Source organism: Mya arenaria, chromosome 1 (genome assembly GCF_026914265.1).
Source record: "Mya arenaria isolate MELC-2E11 chromosome 1, ASM2691426v1".
Lineage (NCBI taxonomy): Eukaryota > Metazoa > Mollusca > Bivalvia > Myida > Myidae > Mya > Mya arenaria.
This window is the reverse complement of record NC_069122.1, coordinates 56,052,580-56,076,572: the sequence shown is the minus strand read 5'-3', so window position 1 is coordinate 56,076,572 and position 23,993 is coordinate 56,052,580. Positions and strand designations below refer to the sequence as shown.

At 34.3% G+C, this 23,993-nt stretch overlaps 1 protein-coding gene across 8 annotated transcripts in view; it reads right to left on the bottom strand.

Annotated features, from left to right (window-relative positions):
* LOC128229120 (band 4.1-like protein 5) overlaps nucleotides 1-23,993 on the bottom strand; it is a 40,307-nt gene extending 16,314 nt beyond the window's left edge. For 5 of the 8 annotated variants that reach the window (XM_052940811.1, XM_052940860.1, XM_052940827.1 and 2 more), the window contains exons 1-16: nucleotides 23,693-23,993; nucleotides 18,322-18,426; nucleotides 16,152-16,194; nucleotides 12,328-12,406; nucleotides 11,352-11,449; nucleotides 10,572-10,692; nucleotides 9,723-9,810; nucleotides 9,293-9,381; nucleotides 8,969-9,038; nucleotides 7,170-7,339; nucleotides 6,541-6,711; nucleotides 5,963-6,109; nucleotides 4,833-4,921; nucleotides 2,508-2,717; nucleotides 1,998-2,076; nucleotides 63-227 (exon numbers count right to left, since the gene is read on the bottom strand). In XM_052940811.1, coding sequence (XP_052796771.1) covers nucleotides 63-227; nucleotides 1,998-2,076; nucleotides 2,508-2,717; nucleotides 4,833-4,921; nucleotides 5,963-6,109; nucleotides 6,541-6,711; nucleotides 7,170-7,339; nucleotides 8,969-9,038; nucleotides 9,293-9,381; nucleotides 9,723-9,810; nucleotides 10,572-10,692; nucleotides 11,352-11,449; nucleotides 12,328-12,406; nucleotides 16,152-16,194; nucleotides 18,322-18,426; nucleotides 23,693-23,833 — 1,865 coding nt within the window. In that variant the 5' untranslated portion in view covers nucleotides 23,834-23,993. The remainder of the gene's footprint in view (nucleotides 1-62; nucleotides 228-1,997; nucleotides 2,077-2,507; nucleotides 2,718-4,832; nucleotides 4,922-5,962; nucleotides 6,110-6,540; nucleotides 6,712-7,169; nucleotides 7,340-8,968; nucleotides 9,039-9,292; nucleotides 9,382-9,722; nucleotides 9,811-10,571; nucleotides 10,693-11,351; nucleotides 11,450-12,327; nucleotides 12,407-16,151; nucleotides 16,195-18,321; nucleotides 18,427-23,692) is intronic. The other 3 variants (XM_052940819.1, XM_052940836.1, XM_052940844.1) reach the window with 3 other exon arrangements.

Genomic DNA, 23,993 nt, shown 5'->3' with positions numbered 1-23,993 from the left:
AGTACATATAGACGAATACAGCTTGAATATATATGGTTGAACATTGCATCTCATCCCAATACCTATCAACTTCTTCATCGTGACTTTTCTCAGGAACAAATTCGTTCACATTTTTCACTTTAGGGGGTAAAGCGGGTGGGGCAACGTCATCTATACATGTCTCTTTGGGGCTGGCCTCTTTCGGGGGTGAAGATTCTCTAGAAGGTTCTGAAGTTTCGCTAGAAACGCTGTAAGCATGGGGTAAGCGAAAGCATTAAAGCAAGAAAAACAACATTAATAAAAACACCTTCTTCCATTACATGCACAATGTAAACAATCAAGTCATCCATTTCTTCATCGTAATGATATTAAACCTAACATGAGCTTTTGTTTTAAAGCTTTTCAATACTCATGTGTTCTACCCAATTTATATTATTCTTATGCTTTCCTTTTTCATTTATGAATTCATGTTTTCTGCCCCATATATCTATTTGTTGTTTTCTGCCCCATATATCTATTTGGTGTTTTCTGCCACATATATCTATTTGGTGTTTTCTGCCCCATATATCTATTTGTTGTTTTCTGCCCCATATATCTATTTGATGTTTTCTGCCCCATAAATCTATTTGTTGTTTTCTGCCCCATATATCTATTTGATGTTTTCTGCCTCATATATCTATTTGGTGTTTTCTGCCCCATATATCTATTTGTTGTTTTTCTGCCCCATATATCTATTTGATGTTTTCTGTCCCAGTTATCTAGAATATTTCAAAAATTAAGTAAGTGCATGACACTATATTGTGACTAAAACAAAAATATTTCAAAATCTGTGAGTGTTGTATTTTATTTATTTTCAGTCAGTACCTAATTAGATTTGATCTTAATTTTAATTAAATCACAATTGATACCCAATTTAAATGAATTTACAAAATATTTTCAATTCTTATAAACTATGAGAACAGTATTGACTTTGTGAACAAAAAATGACCCAAATGACTTCCGACTAGCAAAAGCTCAAATATTCAGGCATATAGCAATCTGTTCTTATACTATCTTTTTTGAAGCAAAATGAAGGCCTTTCGTCTTAACACTGTGCATGTAAAGGAAAGATTTTTCACTCACAATGAGGTTGGACAATATTTAAACTGAATCACAATAGAAAAACATTACCAACTATAGTAATATTAACCACTGCAAACTTATGCATTAAACTTCATCTCTAGCATGCTTTGAACTTATTGACTAGCTAATAAAATTAAACCAATTAAGAGTCCAACATTACACCAATCAAAACCAATAAATATCCATTTATGAGAGAAAAAGTATCTGATTTTCGTAAGTAATTGTCAGAGAAAAATTAAAATGAGGAACTAAGGAGGAGGCCATCACTATTTTTTTTTCCTCAGATGATGATAGGGTCGTAATTCAACAAATATTTCAGTTAAGATTTATGGCCCATGATATACATACTTTGCCTTGTAAAGTTTGCCTTCCAAGTTGAAAGTTTTCTAAGGATTAACAAGTCATGACCAACATAAAAATGTTCACACGATGCAAAGGCACCAAGGCTAGGACATAAACTTCACATTTTTCTCACAACAGACAAGCTTACAAGAGTGCAGCAGAGCAAATGCATGTCTGTTGTTGTTCAATTAAAAAGGAGCATAACACGGCACCTATTTAACCAGGGGTATAGGCCTTGTTGTCCATATTGTCCCTGGCAATATGGGTTTCAAGTTTCATTTGAAATATCTTTAACGATTTTTGAGTTATGGCCAAGATTAAAGTTTTTTTGCAAACTGATGCCGCTAACAAACAGCAGTATGCAAGTACCTCACTTTTTCTTTGAAAAACATACAGGCTAAAATGGAATAACATAAAAAATTATCTATATATTTTACAATATACAGGAATACCATCAAAGAACACTACAGGGGATTTCTTTTGTGACAATATCCACACAATGGGAGTGAACTAGGGATTATAGGGGTAAAGGGGGATAATCACAAATTACTTACCTTGCCGTATCTGAGATTTCTGTTTCTCTCCCTTTCTTTTCTGGCAAATCTACAGTCAGATTTCCATTAACTTGAGATCCTGGAGAGATTTTACAAAAAACAAACATCATTTATAGACTACATTCATTTAAGGAATGAATATAACTAGCAATGATATATGAAAGTTTATCAATCTAAACAATAAAAACGTTCAAACAGTTACATGCCAAACCCTTTTTTTATTTTATTTGTGCGTTTATCACACATCAGTCCAATTCTCTATTTATTAAAAACCTAGGGGTTTTTTTCTTATATTTTTATATCATGCTGGTCAAACTTTGTTCTTTACAACATGTTACAAAATAGTGACGTCACCAACAAACTTATCATTGAAATTATACACTCAAGCTAATGCTGAGTATATTTCAATAACTCAGGTTGTGGGTCCCAGAACTATTAATGGCTTAACTTATCTGTTGCTGTTACTAATCTTTTGAAATATCTTCATCTGCATGTAATATAACTACAAACCTTCACCTGTTTTCTTTATTTCTTCGTCACGTTTTGCTTTTAAAATATTGCACTTCATTTGGTCAGCAGGAATTGTCCCAGACCCAGGAGCGAACTTTGTCTGATTGTTCTGATACGTGTTAACGTCCTTGGCGGGTGGTTTAGGGGGCAAGGCCATTGGGCCAGAGCTGTCAAGACCCTTTAGTCGCGCCTGGGCAGCTTCTGAGGCATCTGTATATCAGAAAAAACACATTTAAATTGACGGCATGATGGTAACAGAAGTTACAATTTGTTTTTTGGAGAATTATATATATATATATATTAACTAGTTTAACAACATAACAGGATATTTTTTGTTGTTTAGTGGTTAATTCTATTTCTTAAACCGTTTTAATTTAGTTCAATTTTGACTGCATATGCAGAGCATCTTATGGAATACTATGAAATATGCCTAAGTTGTTTTCTTTTCTTCAAAATAATTGATTCTCCATCTAATATAAGGCCACACCAAATTGATATTTCGTTCCGCGGATTTACCACTCCTATTTTTTTGAAAATGTAAAAAAAAATTATTTTTTTTTTGTGCGCCCGCACCTCCATTTTGATCGCCAAGCAGATTTTTTTTCAGGTAATAATTTATTAAAAGGCTAAAAATAATCAAGTATAATTTTTCTACGCTAGTTTTCGTGTTTTTGTAAAGGGAAGTTACCGATGCGTAACTGTTTTTATACTGTATATCGATCGGTTTAGCATGGGTTTCAATAAATTCAATCAAAATGGCCGCTTCCGGTATAAACAATGTGGCTTGAAGTTTGTAAATTAAATCTTATTTTTGACAATAAATATGTTTTGAGCATGCTTGAAGTCATTGTTGATCGTCTCATGCACTAAACGATCATTATTTAAAGCAATCATTATGCAACAGAGACTGGTAGCGATTATATTGACTCGTTTTGAATGGAAATCGGAATGATCAACTTAGTACTATTTTATTCAAGTCATAATACAAGGGACCAAAATTTTACCTCGTTACGACAATGCTGAAGATGTCACAGGACAACTTAACTGGAACATGAGTCATTGTTTGGTCCAAATTGATGTATCAAGCTCATTTTTGATCAAATTCTGACAAAGCAACAGTTTTGAACAAATATCTTTTCACAAAATGTGACAAATAGCGATATAAACACTGGTCGGGATATACCTCAACATAAGTAAGCCTAAGTTTATCACCTTATATTTTGTTTTTATTTGCAACATAATACGGGATTGTAATGCACTTGTCAATTGTAACCACTGCCCCACCCACCCCTCGCCCTTGTTCCAGGGGTATACCGGGGACAGCAGGGGCTGTGTTTTTACCTTTCAGGTGGCCCCGCAGTGCCTAGTGAATGTGGTTTTGTCTTCATATTGAAAATAGTCGGGAATGGGCCTCACATAGGTATTTGGGGTTGCGGGGCCATTTGGCAGGGATTTTACCAGCAGTGTGTACCTGCAGGTCGGGTATTTTACCCGGGTTTTGAGAGACCAGAAGTCAAAGTCCCCGCTATTCCGGACTTAGGGGGGGCATATACAATTGGCTGGTGCATAAAAACATCTAAATAACCAAAAAAAGTACTCTGAAAATACCCTTGTTTTTTTTGTTTTAATAAGCACGTGTCATTGCATTTCCTGTGATAATAAAAACAAAATTTGTTCTATGTTATATGGAGTCTGATGTTTGATGATGCCAGTGTGTAAGTGATCATTTTTTACAAATTCAAAATCAATCCTAAGTTCTGTCCCTAAGTTCTGTCTAAATACAGTTGCATATTATGTTAAACTGATTCAGGTAGATTGATATAAGTCATTTCAAACTTTTTACTAAAAGCAGGGATATTTATTATTATGAATGATCGTCATATTAAAGTACGTTTTAATTATATAAGAAATTAGATTTATCCATATAATGTTTGTACTAAACACAGATGAATAAATAGTATGTATTCCGACATTTTCCCAATGTCCATTAGAGGTTCAGTTCAAGATGACATTAAAATGGGTTTAAGGGCAATTGTTTTGAACAATCTTTCTTATTTATATTGAAAATAAGGAAAAATATATTTTTCGCTCTTCGCTCGCTTTGGTTTTTATGAAAACTGACAAAAAAAAAAAAAATTATTTTTTTTTTCGCTCGCTCGCTCCATTTTTTTGGGGCAAAAATCCGAGGAACTAAACATTAATTTGGTGTGGCCTTAGAGATCATAAATATAAATCCCTACTGATGGACAAAAGATTGGTCCTCTTCCGTAGCAACTGGATGCTTGATCATATAAGTCTCTATAATCGTGATTATGTAGCCCTTACCTTTCAGACTGACTTCCTTACCGCCCACAGCTCCAGGGGGTGAGGTCGGAGAGGAGGACTTATCTTGTGATGTCTCTCGCTTCCGAGACCTGGAAACAAAAGTGTTGTAAATAACATCTACCGTAGATATACTGTTCAAGTAATGTAGTGTCACGTAACCGTCGTTACGTATCAACTTTAAAGTGTTACGTAACATAAAAGTTACGTATGAAACACTTTAAAGTAAAAACCAAAATCAATAATAGAATTCAAAGTTTATTTGTATCAAAAAGTAAATACTTCATCATGATGATCAAATGTAGATACACTTAGATGCTGACAGTTCGTGATAGCCGCTGGCTATTAGACCAATTAGCGTGACAGTTCATGACTATAGAATACATCCTTTCGTCTATAACAAGATATTAGATATGCATACCTGTCACAAACTAGACGAGATCAGCAGTATATATGAACGCATGTTACTCTTGTAGTGGAGATTAGGTTTTGGGCGTGGACTGGACATATGGCCCGTATGATACTTTATTATATACTGATTATTATACTTAGAAAGAACGGTGAACAATAAAGACTTAGAACACTTGAACAGTTGTTGGTTGGTTACTGAGCGAACTATCACGAAAGTTAAGTGAACAGTAGCGTTACGCGACAGTAGATGGTAATGTCACCGTCGCACCAACCAGGAAGTATGCAGTTATTAAGGCCAGTAAGCTCAAAGTAAGTCATTGTAAAGAAGGGTATCTGACCATCAAGCGGACTTGCTAACATACTTTTCCTAATTTGTGAAAATAACTTTATTATAATTTTTAATGCTGAAACTTATTCCTGTAGATTGACAGAATTTAAATTCAGTTTATGAATATTTTCAAACATAATGTTTATGCATACATATTGTTCATGTATATTTTAAAACAAAGAGCTTGATCAGTTGAGTCTTAAATATCAAGGTTATTTTGATGTTAAAAACAATAAATGAAAATATTTCAATAAAGTCTAACTTTCCTTAACAAGGAGCCTAAGTAATTTTCCCGCTGAAGTTCAGGAACTTTGAGAAATATGGTCAGCAACTTCAACACATCAACAATAAATTTCAATTGAACCAAGGACCGGCCATTTAAATGGGTACATACCTTCTGGTGAGAGTGTCGCCACCTTCAGCCCCACCAGCATTTGCAAGGGGAAGTGATCCCGGCGCAGGGCTGGTGGGAGTCTTCGCAGGAGAGGCACTGGAGGTGGAAGGAGTGGGCTCAACACCGATAGTTGTCTCAACCTTCGTCCTGTAAAATAAGGTAGGTATAATTACAGCATTCAGCATTTTCACAATATTTATAAATACTTAAAGTTGTATAACAATTTTGATAACTTTGGCTTTGTTCCCATTTCATGTAAATTTTGACCTTGATTTGTGACCTATTAAAATGGTGAACATTTGTTCCGAGCTGTTTCAAAATCCCAAATGTGACTGCCTGGATAAGCAAAAATACAAAAAAATTTGATCAATAAACTATGAGTGTCACCATGAACACCCACATGGGTGTGGAACGCAACAAACCACTTTCTTGTGGTGAACATTTGTGATAATTTTTATTCAAACCCCCTACATACATGGCTAAGTAACAGCCAATGCAAGCCAAAGAGTGAAGCAGACAATGCTGAACAAAGATGCCGAATAATGAAATCCCTGTTTCTGCCCTTCTAAACCACTTACGAGTTTCTCCCCTGTTCCTGTCTCCGTCTTTCCTGTTGCCGTCTCATTGCCTCCTCCCTTTCCTTTTTCTCGAATGTCGGCCGTCTGGAGTAACGTTTACTCGCTGTACGTTCAAATTTCACGCTTCGCCGAGCACGGTTTGTGGAGGCTGTCTGGAACTCAGTTCTTCCACTGGATAAAAATAGAAATGTTTTACTATAAACAATCCAAGACAAGAAAGTATCACTGCCCCTCCCTGAAGCAAATCAGCATACACACAACAAGAGATATTTGTAAAAAATATGCCCCTTGAGCACTGTTTTGTCACATACATGTGGAATATTGAATAAATAAGATGAATGGTTGCACAAAATTTTCAAGAAAGTGGAGACTAATATTTCAAACTTAGAATTGCAGACAGTTTTCAGCTCTTATTTATTGAACATCTTTTGATCAAGGGCAAGCTTGTACCACTGAAGTTTCATGGTCCTACGTCAAACTGATTAAGTGTTATTGTACAGGCAAAACATGGTCTACCAACTGACATATTAACAAACAAAATATCAGACCGAACTGGTGAACTATAGCATTCACAATCAAGCTAACACAAATGTCCATACGAGTATAAACTAAAGCAGACCAAAATATACCTGTATCTGAACCTTGAACCCATCCTGATAAAGTTCTGTCTGGCATTCTTGTCCTTAACAGGGCCTTTAAGTCGGAAGAAGGCGTGATACTCGACAGCGCATTTCCACAGATGCTTGCATGCTCGGTCACTGGGCATACGGAATACAAAAGAGTGCTCTTGTTCACGACCCTGTAGGAAAACAAAAAGAAGAATTATGGATAATCATACATTTTATTTCCTTTTTTTAACATCAATAAGACTTCTACAAACCTTTCAAATACAAAGATTTTTTTTTTGGACAAATCCATGCTTAGCTAGTTTAATACTTTAAATAACAAGAGCTGTCACAAAGACAGCGTGCTCGACTATTCCGCCGCTTTTCAATGTAAGGATGGAAAAGTTTGGGCGAAACATGCATGGATCACTGTTAGATTAAATTTCAATGCAATTGACATGGTGTGCTGAGATATTAACATAAATGTGGTTCCATGCAAAATATAAACAAGAATGTCTAAGTCTAATAATAAAGGGCCATTATTTGCAAAATACAGTTATCTAACTTGGTTTTAATTAAGTTGGGTGGTTGAATACCATTGTATTAAGTCTCAATGCAATACGTCAAATAGTTGCTGAGATATTATCCTATGTGTGCTAAAATGCAAGACCTTAACCAGAATTTCTAAGTCGCATAATAAAGGGGCAAAAATTATATATTATAAAAGATAGAGTTATCTTACTCGATTAAATAAGAAGGTTAAATAGATGGGAGCCTGTGTGTAAAGTTTCAATGCAATACATGATGTATTCGCTGAGGTATTGACTTAAAAGCGGTTACATGCAAAACCTTAACCAGAATTTCTATGTCGAATAAAAAAGGGGCCATTATTTTAATTTAATGCAAACTGGAGTTATCTTACTTGGTTATTTATGTAGATTGGATGGTTGAGTACCATTGTATAAAGTCTCAATGCAATCCGTGAAGTAATTGCTGAGATATTAACCTATGTGTGCTTACATGCAAAACCTTAACCAGAATTTCTAAGTCAAATAATAAAGGCCAATAATTAGCATTATATTCAAAAAAGTGTTGTCTGGGAATACATATCTATTGTTTCAATGCAATACATGATTTGCTGAGATATTGACTTAAATGTGGTAACATGCAAAACCTTAACCAGAATTTCTAAGTCGAATAATAAAGGGCAATTATTTTGCATTACATGCAAACTAGAGTTATCTAACTTGGTTAATTAAGTAGGTTGGATAGTTGACTACCATTGTATAAAGTCTCAATGCAATACCTCAAGTAGTTGCTGAGATATTAACCTATGTGTGCTTACATGCAAAACCTTAACCAGAATTTCTAAGTCGAATAATAAAGGGCAATTATTTGCATTAAATGCAAACTAGAGTTATCTAACTTGGTTAATTAAGTAGGTTGGATAGTTAATACCATTGTATCAAGTATCAATGCAATACCTCAAGTAGTTGCTAAGATATTAACCTATGTGTGCTTACACGCAAAACCGTAACCAGAATTTCCAAGTCGAATAATAAGGCATTATATTCAAATAATTGTTATCTAACTTCATTAATTTAGTATGTAAGATAGTTGGAAATACATATCCAAAGTTTCAATGCAATAACTGATGTATTTACTGAGATAATGACTTAAAGGTGCTTACATGCAAAACTTTAACCAAGGTGTGATGCCAACGCCGACGCCAGGGTGAGTAGCATAGCTCTCCTCATTCTTCGAATAGTCGAGCTAAAAACATCTGACATTGAAATACAAAGATGTGAACAGTCCATTTTTACCTCATCATCATCTTCACAGACTACCAGCGTCAATTTCTTCCCTTTGAAGTCCAACCGCGTCATTTTAGGCCTGCGACAATAGGAATTGCAAATGAAATATTACATTACACGTTGCATGTTGGCAAAGCTTTCTTGCACAATAAGCTTATGAGCATGCTATTCTTGCATTACAAAATTAAGCTAAAACAAGAGTGCTCCAAAGTTAACGAAAATACTGATGTTTTTAAATGCAAAATGCTCGTTTTTTATTGTTATATTCAGTTATGTAATATCAAACACTGTTGATGAGTACAATGTTTTCCTTTCTATTGTACATGTACATACCAGAAGAAAAGTCCAATTTTATTTTCCCCTTCAAACACCAGTATTCCAGTAGGGGTGAGACCAAGATGGTATAAGTTGCCGTCCTTTCCCTGAAAATTAAAGATTTTAATAATTCACTAGCTGCGCAAGGCCACAAAGAATGAATGCTGCAATGGCATTAAAGTATTATGTACACAACTTTCGACAGTTTCATGCACTCAAGTGTAAATTGTATGACAACATGTGAACCAAGTTTAATTTAAATAACTTCAAATGTTTTTTCAGTAATGGCAAGAGGTCACAACAATAATGCAGACGATGATATGAAGGCTATTAGAATAACTAGACTCTTTTTCTTCAAAACTCAGAAAAGCTAAAAAAGTGTCTTTAACATATTTCTGTTACCTGTTTCTATAATATTTAACATAAGCCTAAGTAAAAGTTAACACACCATAACATCATGCATGTCCACCCCGTACATCTCGAGCCACTTGGCTTTCTGTAGGTAGTTTAGTTCAGCTTGGGCTGGAGTCATACCACTGTAACATAATACAAACATTATCTACACATACAATAAAGAACTTTAAAAAAAAATGCTATTTACTTTCTTTTAAGTCACTCAATTCTATATTTTAAGTTCATTTATTTGTAAGAGTTTGCATCTTAACCAGGATGTCCAAAATTTGATCATCAATAATACCTATCAATATCTGATGCCCATGACATACTGGTATATTTTCCATGAAAACAAGTGAGTTACTGCACCATAATGAATATGATGCTGGTCGTCATTTAACCATTCAATTGACCAAGAAAGAGATCATATTTTGTCCATAAATATAATAACTTGGATATATAATCCAAGGAATATTTTGACCATCCTTAACAAACAACGGCTGACCAGTGATCAGGGAGCAAGGTTTCCATTGGCATCATGTTAATTAAAAAATATATTGTTTCTATATATATGTATACAGCTACAATTAGTTTGTACAAGCAATACAGAACAAGGTAAAACGAGGCAAGTTTTAACATAACAAGAGGTACTGGTAGCAAACATTACAAGAGCTACTAGTTAAACGAGGCAAGCTTTTTATTACAAGAGGTACTGGTAGTAAACCTCACAAGAGCTACTAGTAGAATGAGGCAAGCTTTTAACGTTACAATCGTTACTAGTAGAACAAGGCAAGCTTTTAACATTACAATCGTTACTAGTAGACAAGGCAAGCTTTTAACATTACAAGAGGTAATAGTCGAACGAAGCAAGCATTTAAACGTTACAAGAAGTACTATCACAAACCTGCACTCCTTGAATTTTTCCACAAAAGCCAATTCCATTTCTTCAGTCTGATGCCGTACAAAGCGGAACTCGGAAATATACCCTGGTGTGTGTATCTCCTCATCATAGTCTCCAAGCTCAGCTGAAAAATGGATAAATATATTTTATAATCAAAATTTACAAATTCTAGACACAGTATAGAGTGAAACTTACACAAACTGATTGTGCACTTTTTTATCAAGAAACCTACAATGAAACTCATTTGAAATAGAATTCCACCAATCTGCTATGTCACGTGTCAAGGCGGGTCATCATTTTTGCTTTAGGATCATTATGACCTTGACCTTTAATCTACTCACCCTGATAAGTAATGACGGTCATTTGCTTACCATGACTAATGTGTATACCAACTTTGAAGACTCTACAACAAGTCAATTTAAAGTTAGTGTGATGCCCTCAACAATGCCATAAATTTTATCCCTAGGTGTATGCCATGCTTTGCAGGAGACACAAAAATAAATGAATATATGGTGAGATGGGAATAATTTACAACAAATCCTCACAACACTTGAAAGGAGACTCCATTCAATTTCAAAAAGCTCCATAATAAGCTCTAACAGTTTACTAATAACACTCTAAACAAACTAAAATAACAAAGAAAATATTATTTTTGATACAAACTGTCCATCATTCATAACTTTGGGTTGAGTCACTTTAAAATGAAAGAATCTTCATCAAATAGGCACATATTCCTGGTATGACTGGTAAAAATAACCCAGATTAAACTTATTTAATACTTACACTGCAGAGCGTACGCTGCCAGCTCCAGCAGTGTGTCATCCTCACATGGCAATTTTTCCGTGAAAATGTCCTGTTTCAACTGGAGAAAAAACTGGTACCTGCAAAAACAATTGTTTATTAATGATTTATCCATAATAATAAATCTTACTTAAAAGAAATAGTTGGCACCATGGCAAATGTATATAATAAGTTTTAGAATGTGCAGTTTGATTAAGTTATTCTCCTGTTAAGTAACAGTAGAATCAGACATACTGACAACAAGGATAAACACTTGGTTTTACTGCCTATTTTGAAACAGTTTTGGTACTTTTGTTCATTCAATAGTTCTGATTAAGATTTCCTTAGACTCATTATAACTAGAAACGTGTGCATCGGACATGCATGTCTTCAAAGGCCACGTTTGTTACAATCATAACAAATGCAATGGTCATTATTTTCTCCATTCTTCATAGATGTGCATCAAAAATTATGAGTTACAACAAACAAAATGCAGTGATAACAAAATCAAAGGTGCACAATTTCATCACCTAAATAACATTCATCCAGGGTATCTCGACTCTTGGTGAAATAGTTTTTTATGAGATTTGAGCAACACAAGTCCAGGAATGTTGAGTTTTGTAATTTCAAGGGCCATAACAAGGGTTTTACTAAGTACAGCAGGAAACAAAACCCAAGGTGCACAACTTTATCACACCATTTTATTTACATTCCCCTAAGGTTTTATTAAAGGTTAAATAGTATTTGGAAGTTTTGAGCGAAACAAGTTCTCATAATAATTTTGGACAAAATCACACACACAAGCTTGCTCATACACTTCTGACAAGGGCAAATCTATATCTGCCCAACCCAATTTTTCTGGGGCGCATGAAAATTAGGAGTGAACACCAACTCTTGCCTTTTTTTAAGGCGAACAATAGATGTAACTAAATAATTATTAAAACCAGAGTAAACAAAGAAGACGAAACTTAGCACAAACCTCGTAAGCTCTTCATGTAAGTTGTTGGGCTCAGAGGAATAAAATTTTACCCGGAATCTGAACGTGTAAGGGGGCCCAACTGAAATGGAAAAGAATAATAATTGTTTGAAGTTATAAGCACATACACATACAGTAGTAACAGTGGTCTAATAGTTACTGCTATATGCTTAATGTGTCCACCCCTCTCACTGATTTTAATGAATCATTGGTGAAAATATTTTCATACATGAGGCACTATGAATTATAGGTCAGACAGAAACCAGTTATGTGCTACGCATTGTAAGTACCATTCTTACATGAAACTCTGTGCCAAGTCCATGCCAAAAGTGTCCAATCGAGTTTAAAAATTAGCAGCAGTGTTTATGCTGACACTTAGTTTTCATTGTAGTTTAAGCATTATTAATTCGGTCTCACATGCCTACATTATGTAAGTACACATAATTTTAAAAGCCTACTGTTCTTGTGGGTATCTGATGTACACCTGCTTTTCATTATACCATAATATAACTATTGGCAAGGAAGTTAAATTTTGATCACTGTTGTCTAGTGTTGAAACGATTATGGAGTACAATTGATAAATTGTCGTTGACAATTTTATGTCAGCAACAATCGATAATGGTTGTCCCAAAACCATGTTGCTAATGTTACTTCCAGTAATTACGCATTATTTTGTAATGTGGTGGCATACATGTACATGATGTGTTCTTTAATGTTACATTCTTATGTTAGGTATTTTAAGTCCGTCAAAGTTTTTGGACATTTACTCTTTGTTAAAAAAAGGATGACCATAGTATCACACTTGCTATTCAATGTTAAACATTTAAATTATCATGCTGGTGCTTTGTATAAAGAATGTATTCCCAAATCATATTATAAACTTTCCATTATTGTCTGATAGTAAATCGAAATGCTTAGTCCGATTTGATCCGATTTTGATAGCAGTCCGATTTTCAAACACTTCGTAACTGTTGACCCATATAGTTTTGGTATCATTTTTTCAGGTTACTAGTAGCTGATTATAATTGTTTTTATACATATAAATATGTAAACCTGTGACCAATAAATCAAGATCAGAGGGATACTGCGTTTTGTATTTTTTGTTTTTACATTACCAAAATTGGACATGAAATAGCTTATTTTGCCACCTTTTAAGGCCAAAAAATCATGTTTGTAATATAATTCTGTGTAAAAGTTTTACATATTCTTTCTTTTCACATAGGTATCTGATACTAAAATGATAAAGGTTCACCAGGCATCCAGAATTCACATTATTACATCAAATACCTTAATGAACCACTTTATCATATACATAATTTAATATGTTTTGTAACTTTAAGTGCAAGTTTATGATTTTAAATTGCACTGTCCATAGATGCATGAAGATTTGATAATAAATTACTCAAGTGATAAAAACATTATCTAGAGCTGAAGAATGACTCATACAATTAAACAGCTTCAATAAATCATGAAGATAACTTTCCTTCATTCGTCTAACCACAAATTTAACTTGCAGTTTTACATAATGCTGAAATGTGAAAAAGTACACACATATAAATATACTACACCTTCCCAAATTTAAATATTTAACATGTATATATTTTCATTTTGAAATGAAAAATATATTAAAATATTTTCAAAAAAGGATTGTATCGATCCCACTATGGTTGAAATCAAATTTGAACCAATAGGATGGCAGTATTTATCCTAATATTCAAGTATTCCATAATTGAGAGACGTGCCATACTTATGGAATCGCTGTGCTAGCTCTGAACATTTAATTTCCATAAAGACCTCCAAGTTGACAATAATCTATAGTAATGACTTAACATGGTAAACATCCTCTAAATTTCAATGGTAGGTACAGATTAGAGTCTAAGGCCTAGCTCAGACTTACTGGTAATATCTAAGCTAAGTACAAACCTTATTATCTATTTAATATAATAAGTGCCCAGCCTAGAAAACTGTGAAATCTACATAAGTTAAGACTCATTCATAACTTTTTATTCTTTTTTGTTTACTATCTTCTTCCCAAGCAGGGTAAGTATGTGTAATTTGAGCCATGATTGTATTATGCATGTTCAGCTATTATCAGAAAGGCTATCTCTTGCTTTTCACATTTCACAGGTACAGTCTTACATAAGACACTGATTTAAAATGAAAAGGAATGTAGCAAGCCGAGTGAAAAATGGCTTTTACGTCTTCTTTGTCAATATAAACATCTCGACTTAAGTCAACACTGTTTTATGACTTTCAAATGATACCTATCTTTTCAAACCAAAACAGACTGAAATGTGACACCTTTAACACATTTTTTGTGATAAAGTATAAGATTGCAAAAATAAGTGATTTCTTGTATATGAATGACTTTTTAAAAAAAATGTTTTACAATTTTCCCTAAGTTCCATTTAAATAATCCCAGTATTTTTTCAGCCAAAAATAGAGCTGCAAATAATTATCTGAGCTGCAGATATTTATCTTTACTGCTAGCAGTTATATTATAAGTCTCAAAATGAACTAGATACAGTATGCTTTTGTGGAGATTTTCACTTTCACCCATCATTCATGAAAGTACTTATTTACACTTCATAACAAACTGCAAAAGTTTACGCTAAACACATTTTTATAGACAACCTATGGTACATTTAAGGATGCACCATCTGTCTAGCAATATCGGACCGAAATGCCACAGTTTCTACTCTACAAAACCAGGGAAATTCAACAGATGTATTCCTCTATAAACAGTATTTTCAATCATGCAGTTTTCCCCAAAAAACTTGGAAGTAATATCTTGAATATTCATTCCTCTACTGAGATTTTAAAACCAATCTTTTGTCCTTAAGAAGAAGGCAATGGCCCATTCTTCACCTACCGTAAATCTTGCATGCATGTGTGAAATTTGTTATGACTGAATTGTTCTGCATTTCCCCCCATATTAAGATACTTGAGAACTGTGATGCTGTAAACAGATAATTGATTGGACAGTATCACATTACATTAGCCAATGAAATCAATTGTGATAAATAGATGCCTTCTTGTCAAACCCTGATAAGAACAAGCACTATAATTAGGCCAGTTAATTAAAGACCCGTGTCAAAACTTGTTACAAAGATTCACAGAACATTACACAGCTTTTGTATATCGGAAGGAACCCATTAAGCAAAAATAAATGGTTGTTTTTAGTATGTTTGTGAAGTAACTTCACGGTTAATTGAGGTGTTAAATAAAGGATATTGTCAGTTTAGTTTGCACTAAATAATTTAAGAGTTATACTTGAAAGATATTGCACCTTTTCATGATTGTTTTGTAAATCTGGTTGATATTCGGAATGACAAAACTGTTGCTAAGATAATAACCCCTTTACCAAAAAAGGAGTTTGGTAGACCTAAGACACAGTTCTTTTAGACACCTTCCTGATATGAGAAGATATCAGATTATCAGATATCCCCCCACAGAAACTTCAGGTCTTTGTGAATCATAAACAAAAAAATACAGCGAAAGCTCTATATGCTTCAAAAATATGCCTACAAATGGGATCTATTTCTACTTTGACAGTTACTTAGTAATACTAAGTAGTTTGTAGTTCGCTGATGTTTTCTGAAAATGACATAATCATAAACCTCCAATTTTCAATAATGTGTAGACCTTAAATGACACTTAAACCTTCACCAAGTAGGGCACCTTAAATGGTTCTGAAAGTACATCTTAGTACTGGTCTGTTTTATTTTCATTCAAGGATATTTTGACAGGAACCGGTACAAGATAAAAATTGTCAGTATAGAAGGCTCTATTGTTTGTTGTAATATATTATTTTATTTTCTACTTACTTTTAACCTGCTTTTTGATGCCTTTAGTTGGATCCAACCAATGCTGAAAGAAACAAAACAACAAAGTTATACAAGCAAGAACAAGATTATGCTAACATACATGTCACCATACATATGTAGCATTCTGGTCTTTTAATATATCGTTGTTTTTGTTTAGGTGAGGAATCTATGTCTGAAAACAAACACAGACAAAGGGAAAAATAATATTGGAATAAAAGTGCTATGTAATTGTATGTTTTAAGTTGTGACTTGAGTCATCAACATTCCTATTGATATTAAAGCTCAGTCTAGCCGTTTATTCTAGAGAACAGTAGACCAAATAAAAGACAGACATACCGGTACAAACTGGTCTAATCTAAAGAAATCATAGGCATTACAGAAGGATATTGAATAACCAATAGACCTGATATGACCAGAACCATCCCAATAAGTATAGTATAACATATAACTCTGGATGGATTTTGATTCAATAAAAACAAGAGCTGTCACAGAGACAGTGCACTGGACTATTCCATCATTTTTAAATAAAAGGATTGCATAGTTTGGGTGAAACCTTAACCAGTAAAAAGTAAAGGGGCAATATTTGCATTACATGCAAGATAATACGAGTTATCATAAGTGATTGTATAAAGTTTAAATGCCATACATGAAGTAATTGCAGAAGTATTGACATAATTATATGTGCTTGCATGCAAAACCAATAATAAATGGCAATTATTTGCATTGTACACATATATATGCAAGCTATAGTTATCTAACTAGGTCTATCCAGTAGGTTGGATAGTGTGGAACACAAGTCTGAAGTTTTAATGCAATACATGATGTTTTTGCTGAGATATTGACTTAAATGTGGTTACATGCAAAACCTTAACCTGAAGTCAAATAATAAAGGGCCATAATTAGCATTTTATGCAAAATAGAGTTATCTTACTTGGTTATTTAAGTAGGTTGGATGGTTGAGTAACATTGTATAAAGTCTCAATGCAATACTTCATTTAAATGCTAATGTATAAGCCTTATAATGTTTGCTTAAATGCAAAACCTTTACCAGAATTTGCAAATAATGAAGACCAATAGTTTGCATTATATGCAAGATAGAGTTATCTAGCTTGATTAATCATGTAGGTCAGATATTTTGGATAAAAATACTTCAAGTTTCAATGCAATACATGATATATTTGCTGAGATATTGACTTAAAAACGGCTGGGTACATGCAAAACCTTACATAAAATTTCTAAGCTGAATAATAAAGGCCATAACTTGCATTTAATGCAAAATAGAGTTATCTAACTTGGGTGTTTTAGTAGGTTGGATGATTGAGTACTTTTTATAAAGTCTCAATGCAATACATCAAATAGTTGCTGAGATTTTAACCTATTTTTGCTTACATGCAAACCTTAACCAGATTTTGAAAGTTAACTAATAAACACCCAAAACTTCATTAAATAAGTAGGTTGGATGGTTGGGAACACATCTAAAGTTTCAATGCAATACATGATGCATTTACTGAGATAATGTCTTAAAGGTGCTTACATGCAAAACCATAACCAAGGTTTGACGCTGATGCTAGGGTGACTAGTATAGCTCTCCTTATTCTTCGAATAGTCGAGCTAAAAATGTGCTTAACAAAGTAGGTTAGTACTGAGAGCGGCAATAATCAGATTAAATCTTAATGTCAATTCTACAGTATTAATATTAATATTCTGTCACAATATGATCCCTATACGAATGTAAAATTGACACGCAATGAGGATTAACCATAAGTACAACATAAATATATTACTGGCAACCCATGACCCTTTCCTTACAACTATCCCCTCATTATAGAACTGTTTGGCTTTGGACAGAGGGTTCAAAATTACGTGTTACAGATAATGAACAGAACTGCAGTACTTCCATGTGAATAGTGTAATGGTAAATAATATATCTTTATAAGGTCAAAGTGAAAGAAATAATGAATATTCTATGCTTTTTTATTGAATTTTTTTACTAAATGGAAATATACCATACTACAGACCTGACATTGTTATGATCAGCGTATGAATGATAAATAAAAAATTTCAACAACGTCAAGGCTTAATAAAATTTATAATAAAATTTATACCCTTTATTTTAATTAATTTAATTATTACCACATTTTACAGACAGACCAGCTGCATGAATACGTACGCTGACATTGTTATGGTCCGTATACTGGAGACCAAAGTAATCTTTCTCGATAATGTCGAGGTGAAAGAAGCACTTCTCTAGGAGGACATTTCCCTCATCTCGTTTCTGGAAAAAAGGGAAGCACAGTTTTGTTAATGGAAAAAAAAAATTATAATACAAATAAGAAAACAAAGTTTAGGCTTTATCATGCCTTAGTGATCAAAATTTGAAGCTGAAGGAACCTGGAAACGAGGGCTTATTAAAATATCTGGGTTTTGTAGTGAGTATATTTTTGGGCATGCGGGCCATAATCTCAGTATTATGAAAATATCATGTACTCAGGTTTGTTCTAGGAAATCTTAATGATGTAAAATTCGACAAGAGCATTGATTTTCTAACTGTATTAAGATCTTTTTCTAGATTGTGCCCTAGACAGATTTTATTAACAAAGACAAAAGTTAATAAATATTTTATCAAATAAGAGAAACAGTGATAACACAATGGAGGAAATTAGCGCAAGCCCACAATCACTACACACCCAGAATTTCATATAGCAGGGCTTGTTACAATGTTTTTTAGGCCAAACAGTGACTGTTGCGGAAGAATTCATCCCAAAGTCTTTCATGAATGGATACAAGAAGGTAGTATATTCAGGTCCCCTTAACAATGATGGTGTACACAGAATTGTTTCAACAATAAACATATGTAAAATAATTGCCTGCCAGGAAGATAATATCTCATAACAAAGAACTTAATAAGTATGTGTCTCATGACCCTCATTCAACTTATACAATCTTTATGTGAACAAACAACTATACATCTTGATTTTTAGGATAAAAAACTTTTGTTAATTGCAACTTGTTAAAACCAGTTGAACAAATTCTAGTTTTGTGTGCAATAACAAAACAGGGTAAGGTTTATAGAAATCAGTTGGTTATCAACCAATTCTAGGGTTTTAGCCAGGTTTTAACAAGGCAGTCCTTAGGACGGCTATACCCCCCGCCTAGTATATTTTGTTTTTTCTCGCAACCTGACTGGTACGTCGAATCAGACTAAAATTGTACACAACCACTGGTCAAGAGTGGGAATATAGGAAATACAAGTTGCTTGATCGGTATCTTAAATACACTTGGATATTTGAACATATTATAAAAAGATATTTGTTCAAGTTATTCATATTGTGTGTAGTGTAGGAAAGATCAATGTCAAGGTTATTTTGGCTAAAAAAAGAAGGAAAATGAGTCCATGCTAGTCTCCATGAGGACAGAAGGGTACACACGCTGGTATCCATGAGGACAGAAGGGTACACACGCTGGTCTCCATGAGGACAGAAGGGTACACACGCTGGTATCCATGAGGACAGAAGGGTACACACGCTGGTCTCCATGAGGACAGAAGGGTACACACGCTGGTCTCCATGAGGACAGAAGGGTACACACGCTGGTCTCCATGAGGACAGAAGGGTACACACGCTGGTATCCATGAGGACAGAAGGGTACACACGCTGGTCTCCATAAGACAGAAGGGTACACACGCTGGTATCCATGAGGACAGAAGGGTACACATGCTGATCTCCATGAGGACAGAAGGGTACACACGCTGGTATCCATGAGGACAGAAGGGTACACATGCTGGTCTCCAAGCAAATGGATACAGATACTGGCATCCATGCAGAAGGGTACACATGCAACATACATAAATGTTGCTACTTAAAAAGGAAACAGTCTGCACCTGTCCATAACCCTTTAGGTAAAACCTACATTTAATACAAAAAATTACATGAAGCGGATTTTCTTAATTTTTGGGGCAGGAGTTGATCTGAAAAAAAAGCCAGTTGCAACCTTAAATCTTGAAAAAACAGGCCCTCAACAAAAAATAACAGAAAAACAACAACACAGCTTTAAATGACCTGACATTAAATGACCCCCATCTGTCACTCCAACATATTTTAAATGGAGTAACTCAAATATTGACCCATATCTAAAATGTTCATATGTACAAACACTCAGAGTCATTATGCAGTATTTATTATGCTGTATATATTAACAAACCCTCTTAACATTCCCTCAATTTGTGAGTTTACCAAGCAAACACAGGAGAATGCCCTGATAGTGTTTATCTATGTTTGCAAACAGAAAAGAAAAAGGTTCCCCCAACCATTTCATCTACTCAAGCTAAGAGATTGTTTAACTCTCCACCGAGTTTTGATGTAATTTTATCAATGGAACAGTTTTCATAAAAAGCGCTTCATTTACCAAACAATGATGAATCGTCATAGTGGGTTATTTCTCCCTCCATGTTCATGGACTGCATTTGGTAGGTGTATGTGTACATTGTATCTTAGACTGAATTTATTTTTAGAGATAACAAGACCTTTAATTTAAATGATGACATAAATACCAGTATTTGTAGTGTGACTCAAAACCTGTTTACAGTAAGAATCTGTGATGATTTTACTTGACTAAGGTAATGTATTACAGTATACATCATTTTTTCAGTCTCATCATCAATATGATATCAGCCGAAATATGATGTCATAGGTTGGTTGCTTTGACTTTAAAAAAATGCCGGTACCAATGGATAAACACATATAGAAGGAAGGATATATTCTGTTCCTTTTTACATACACTATTTTGGGCATGATGCTAGAGAACTGACAATTTTAAAGGAACATTTCTGCTTGTCGCTGTTCAAATTAACTCAATGATTCTATGTATAAAGGGAATAAATGATGAAGGGGCGTTTTATCTTGGCATGAAAAGATACTGGGGATATAACCAGTAAATATCAGTATGCTTACATTTAGGTCCAATTAATAGCACTTTCTTACATAATCAAGCCTCTGCTCTTTATATGCAGTCTGTTTGGTATTGTCTGAATTCCCATAAAGTTCAACAGATATTAATTAATTAGCATTTCTGGGCTTTCTTAAATTCTTTATTTAATACAACAGAACATTTTGAAAGAATTTGATGCCATGTGCTAGTACTTTGGCTTGTTCATGGAAATGTTTAATTTTGTTGACTGTTATTATAAGTCAATAGATGCACACGCAGCTTTAAGAGATAGTGTGAGGGGTCATGGGTTTGACCCTCTTCAGATACACACAGCGATTTGTTCAACCTGTTAATACACGATACATTCTACATAGTGATCGCATTGTCATAATATGGTCCTGTTACGAATTATATGTATATAACAGTTGTATATAGCACTCAGTCCCTTGGCCATTTAAAGGCATCATCCACTAAGATTTCACTTAACCCTGGAGAAATTCATGAAAGCATACATTTTGGTGACACTTGAAAACTCATGGCTTAACGTTAAAATAACATTAACCAAAAAACTTAAAAGGACAATTTAAGAAAATGTCCATTGACTTGCGAATGGTCTTTAAGACACTTGACATATTCCAGCCAATGAAAACCCAATCTCAATTTCAAGAGGGATTCTGAAATCTACTTTAGTAAAAAGTTAAGTATTATATTTTATTTTATTGTTGTCTGACTTTATGAAAACCTTCTTTAAAGTTAAAACCTTCGCCAGTTTCTGTATTGAAACAGAAAATAACATCTTGTGCATGAATATATATCACAAAATTAATATGTCATCTAACCGGGTGAAATAATATTACTCGTGACAGATCCTATGCACCCCTCAATTTTGTTCGCAATTTGTTTCGTATTTCGTTCCTCAGCAGTGCAATTTGACAATATGTCTACGACTGATTCAAAATTTGACATAAGCAGGAGTCTGGTCGACTGAGACTCTTTAAGTACAATTTTTGGACTACCACTTTGAGTCTAGATGCCAAAATCTTCATAAAAAATCCCATTGTACATGTAAAATTGTTATCCAGATTGTATAACCATGTCTTAATAAAATGTGCTTCAGTGCTATCCCAGCTTTGTGATGTTGATACTGACAGTCCAAATTATATTAAAAAGCCTTGAGGGCTCTGGCAGTCAAATGAAAACACCATCACACTGATGATGAGCCGAATACCATACCAATACGGAAGAATTTAAAACAAAATAGATATAAATTGTTTTACAAAATGAGTATAAACAGCAAGTGTCAATTTTATCCATTAAAGGCATTATTCATGACCCTTCACTATGATTCCTGAAGGAAATCTCAAACACTGCCAACATTATGTAAAAAAAACATTTGTTAGATCAATATTAGAATATAGCTCAATAAAAACATGCTGGAAAGGGTTCCGAGCACTTTGAAATTGTATTGCTGTCATTTATGAATTAGGCACAGTTCAGTATGACTGTAGTGTGCGGGGTGAAAACCAATTGTCAGGTTAACATAGACGGTTTTATTGCCGTCTTTGGCCTAGTGGTTTACAGCATCTGCCTTTGGAGTGGAGGATTGTGGGGACAATCCATGGCTGCGTGATGACATTTAAAGTTAATGGTACAAGTAGCTCCCTTGCTTGGCACTAGGCATTTAAAGGTTTTGCTTGGAAAAGGGTGTGTACTCAGTACTGATTTAACCGGGAAAGTTGTATCCAGGGTTCTCATTAAGTTTCGGTTAAACTGTCTCAAATAGTAAAGTAACTGACCAGCTTCTACTTATTCTACTTAAAATTCATTTAGTTTTTTCAAATTTGAACCAACCCAATTGCCATTTGAGCCGTCCATTTTGGCCGGCAGCTGGTTCTTTTTGAGAACACTGTGTATCCCTTGTATGTCACTGCTTTACACAGGGCACTTACCAAATAAGAGCCAGGTATCACACTCAGACCCACCAGTCTCTTCCGTGTGCTGTCCCTTCAGCATAAAAAACTGTGCTGTCCCTTCAGCATAAAAAACTGTTGGAAATAAATGCTTGCACTTTCACGGGTTATCATTGACTGTAAGGTCTAAAGAAATACATGCCGGTTTTGGAGAAATATCGATCATTATGTCTGGTCCATAATATTATGGTCAGTACTATTCTTAAACCGGAGCTGTGCTACCAAGTGCCTCCGTCAGCCTAAAAGGTTAATGGGGAGAGGAGTGTAGTGTGTGTGTGTTAGAACCAGCCGCCCGGTTAGCTCAGTTGGTTCGAGCGCCGTGCTAGTGTTCCGGTAGTCGTGGGTTCGAGCCCCACACCGGGCGCACTTTTCCTCCCTGGTTTACTTTAAGCCCACACCAAGAGCACCTTTCTTTTTAATATCAATTTATTTCAACAGTTTGTATACCATTCTTGAGTGGGATAGAAGCTAATTTTTGACACAATTTACATGAAAGTTGGTAATAAGAAGACAGTTTCAATTGATAAAGTCAAAATAAGGAATGACTCATTTTTGTGATTTATTGTTAGCCTTTTGTTTCATTCACATTTCATTGCCCATAATAGATCTTCATTTTACTGTTGACTCAATTCAAAGCACACTTACATGAACTTCTGTCGTATAGTCCGTTCCATCTAGAAGCATAACCGTGCAGGTAATGGCATTTTTCTTTTTCAAGGGGTGAGAGGAGCTTTTGACCCCCCTCCCAGTTCGTCTTCGACTTAAAAACCTAAAAAATCGCGACATTCCTTACCACAAATTACTTAAAATTGAAGATAAAACATAGCTCAATAAAGTGCATCACAATATTGTGCGATTATTATTTATTTTATTTATAAATTCACTAAAAAAACAATCGTTTTGCGGATAAAATATCATTTTGTGGTAGTTGACTTTAAACCGGAAC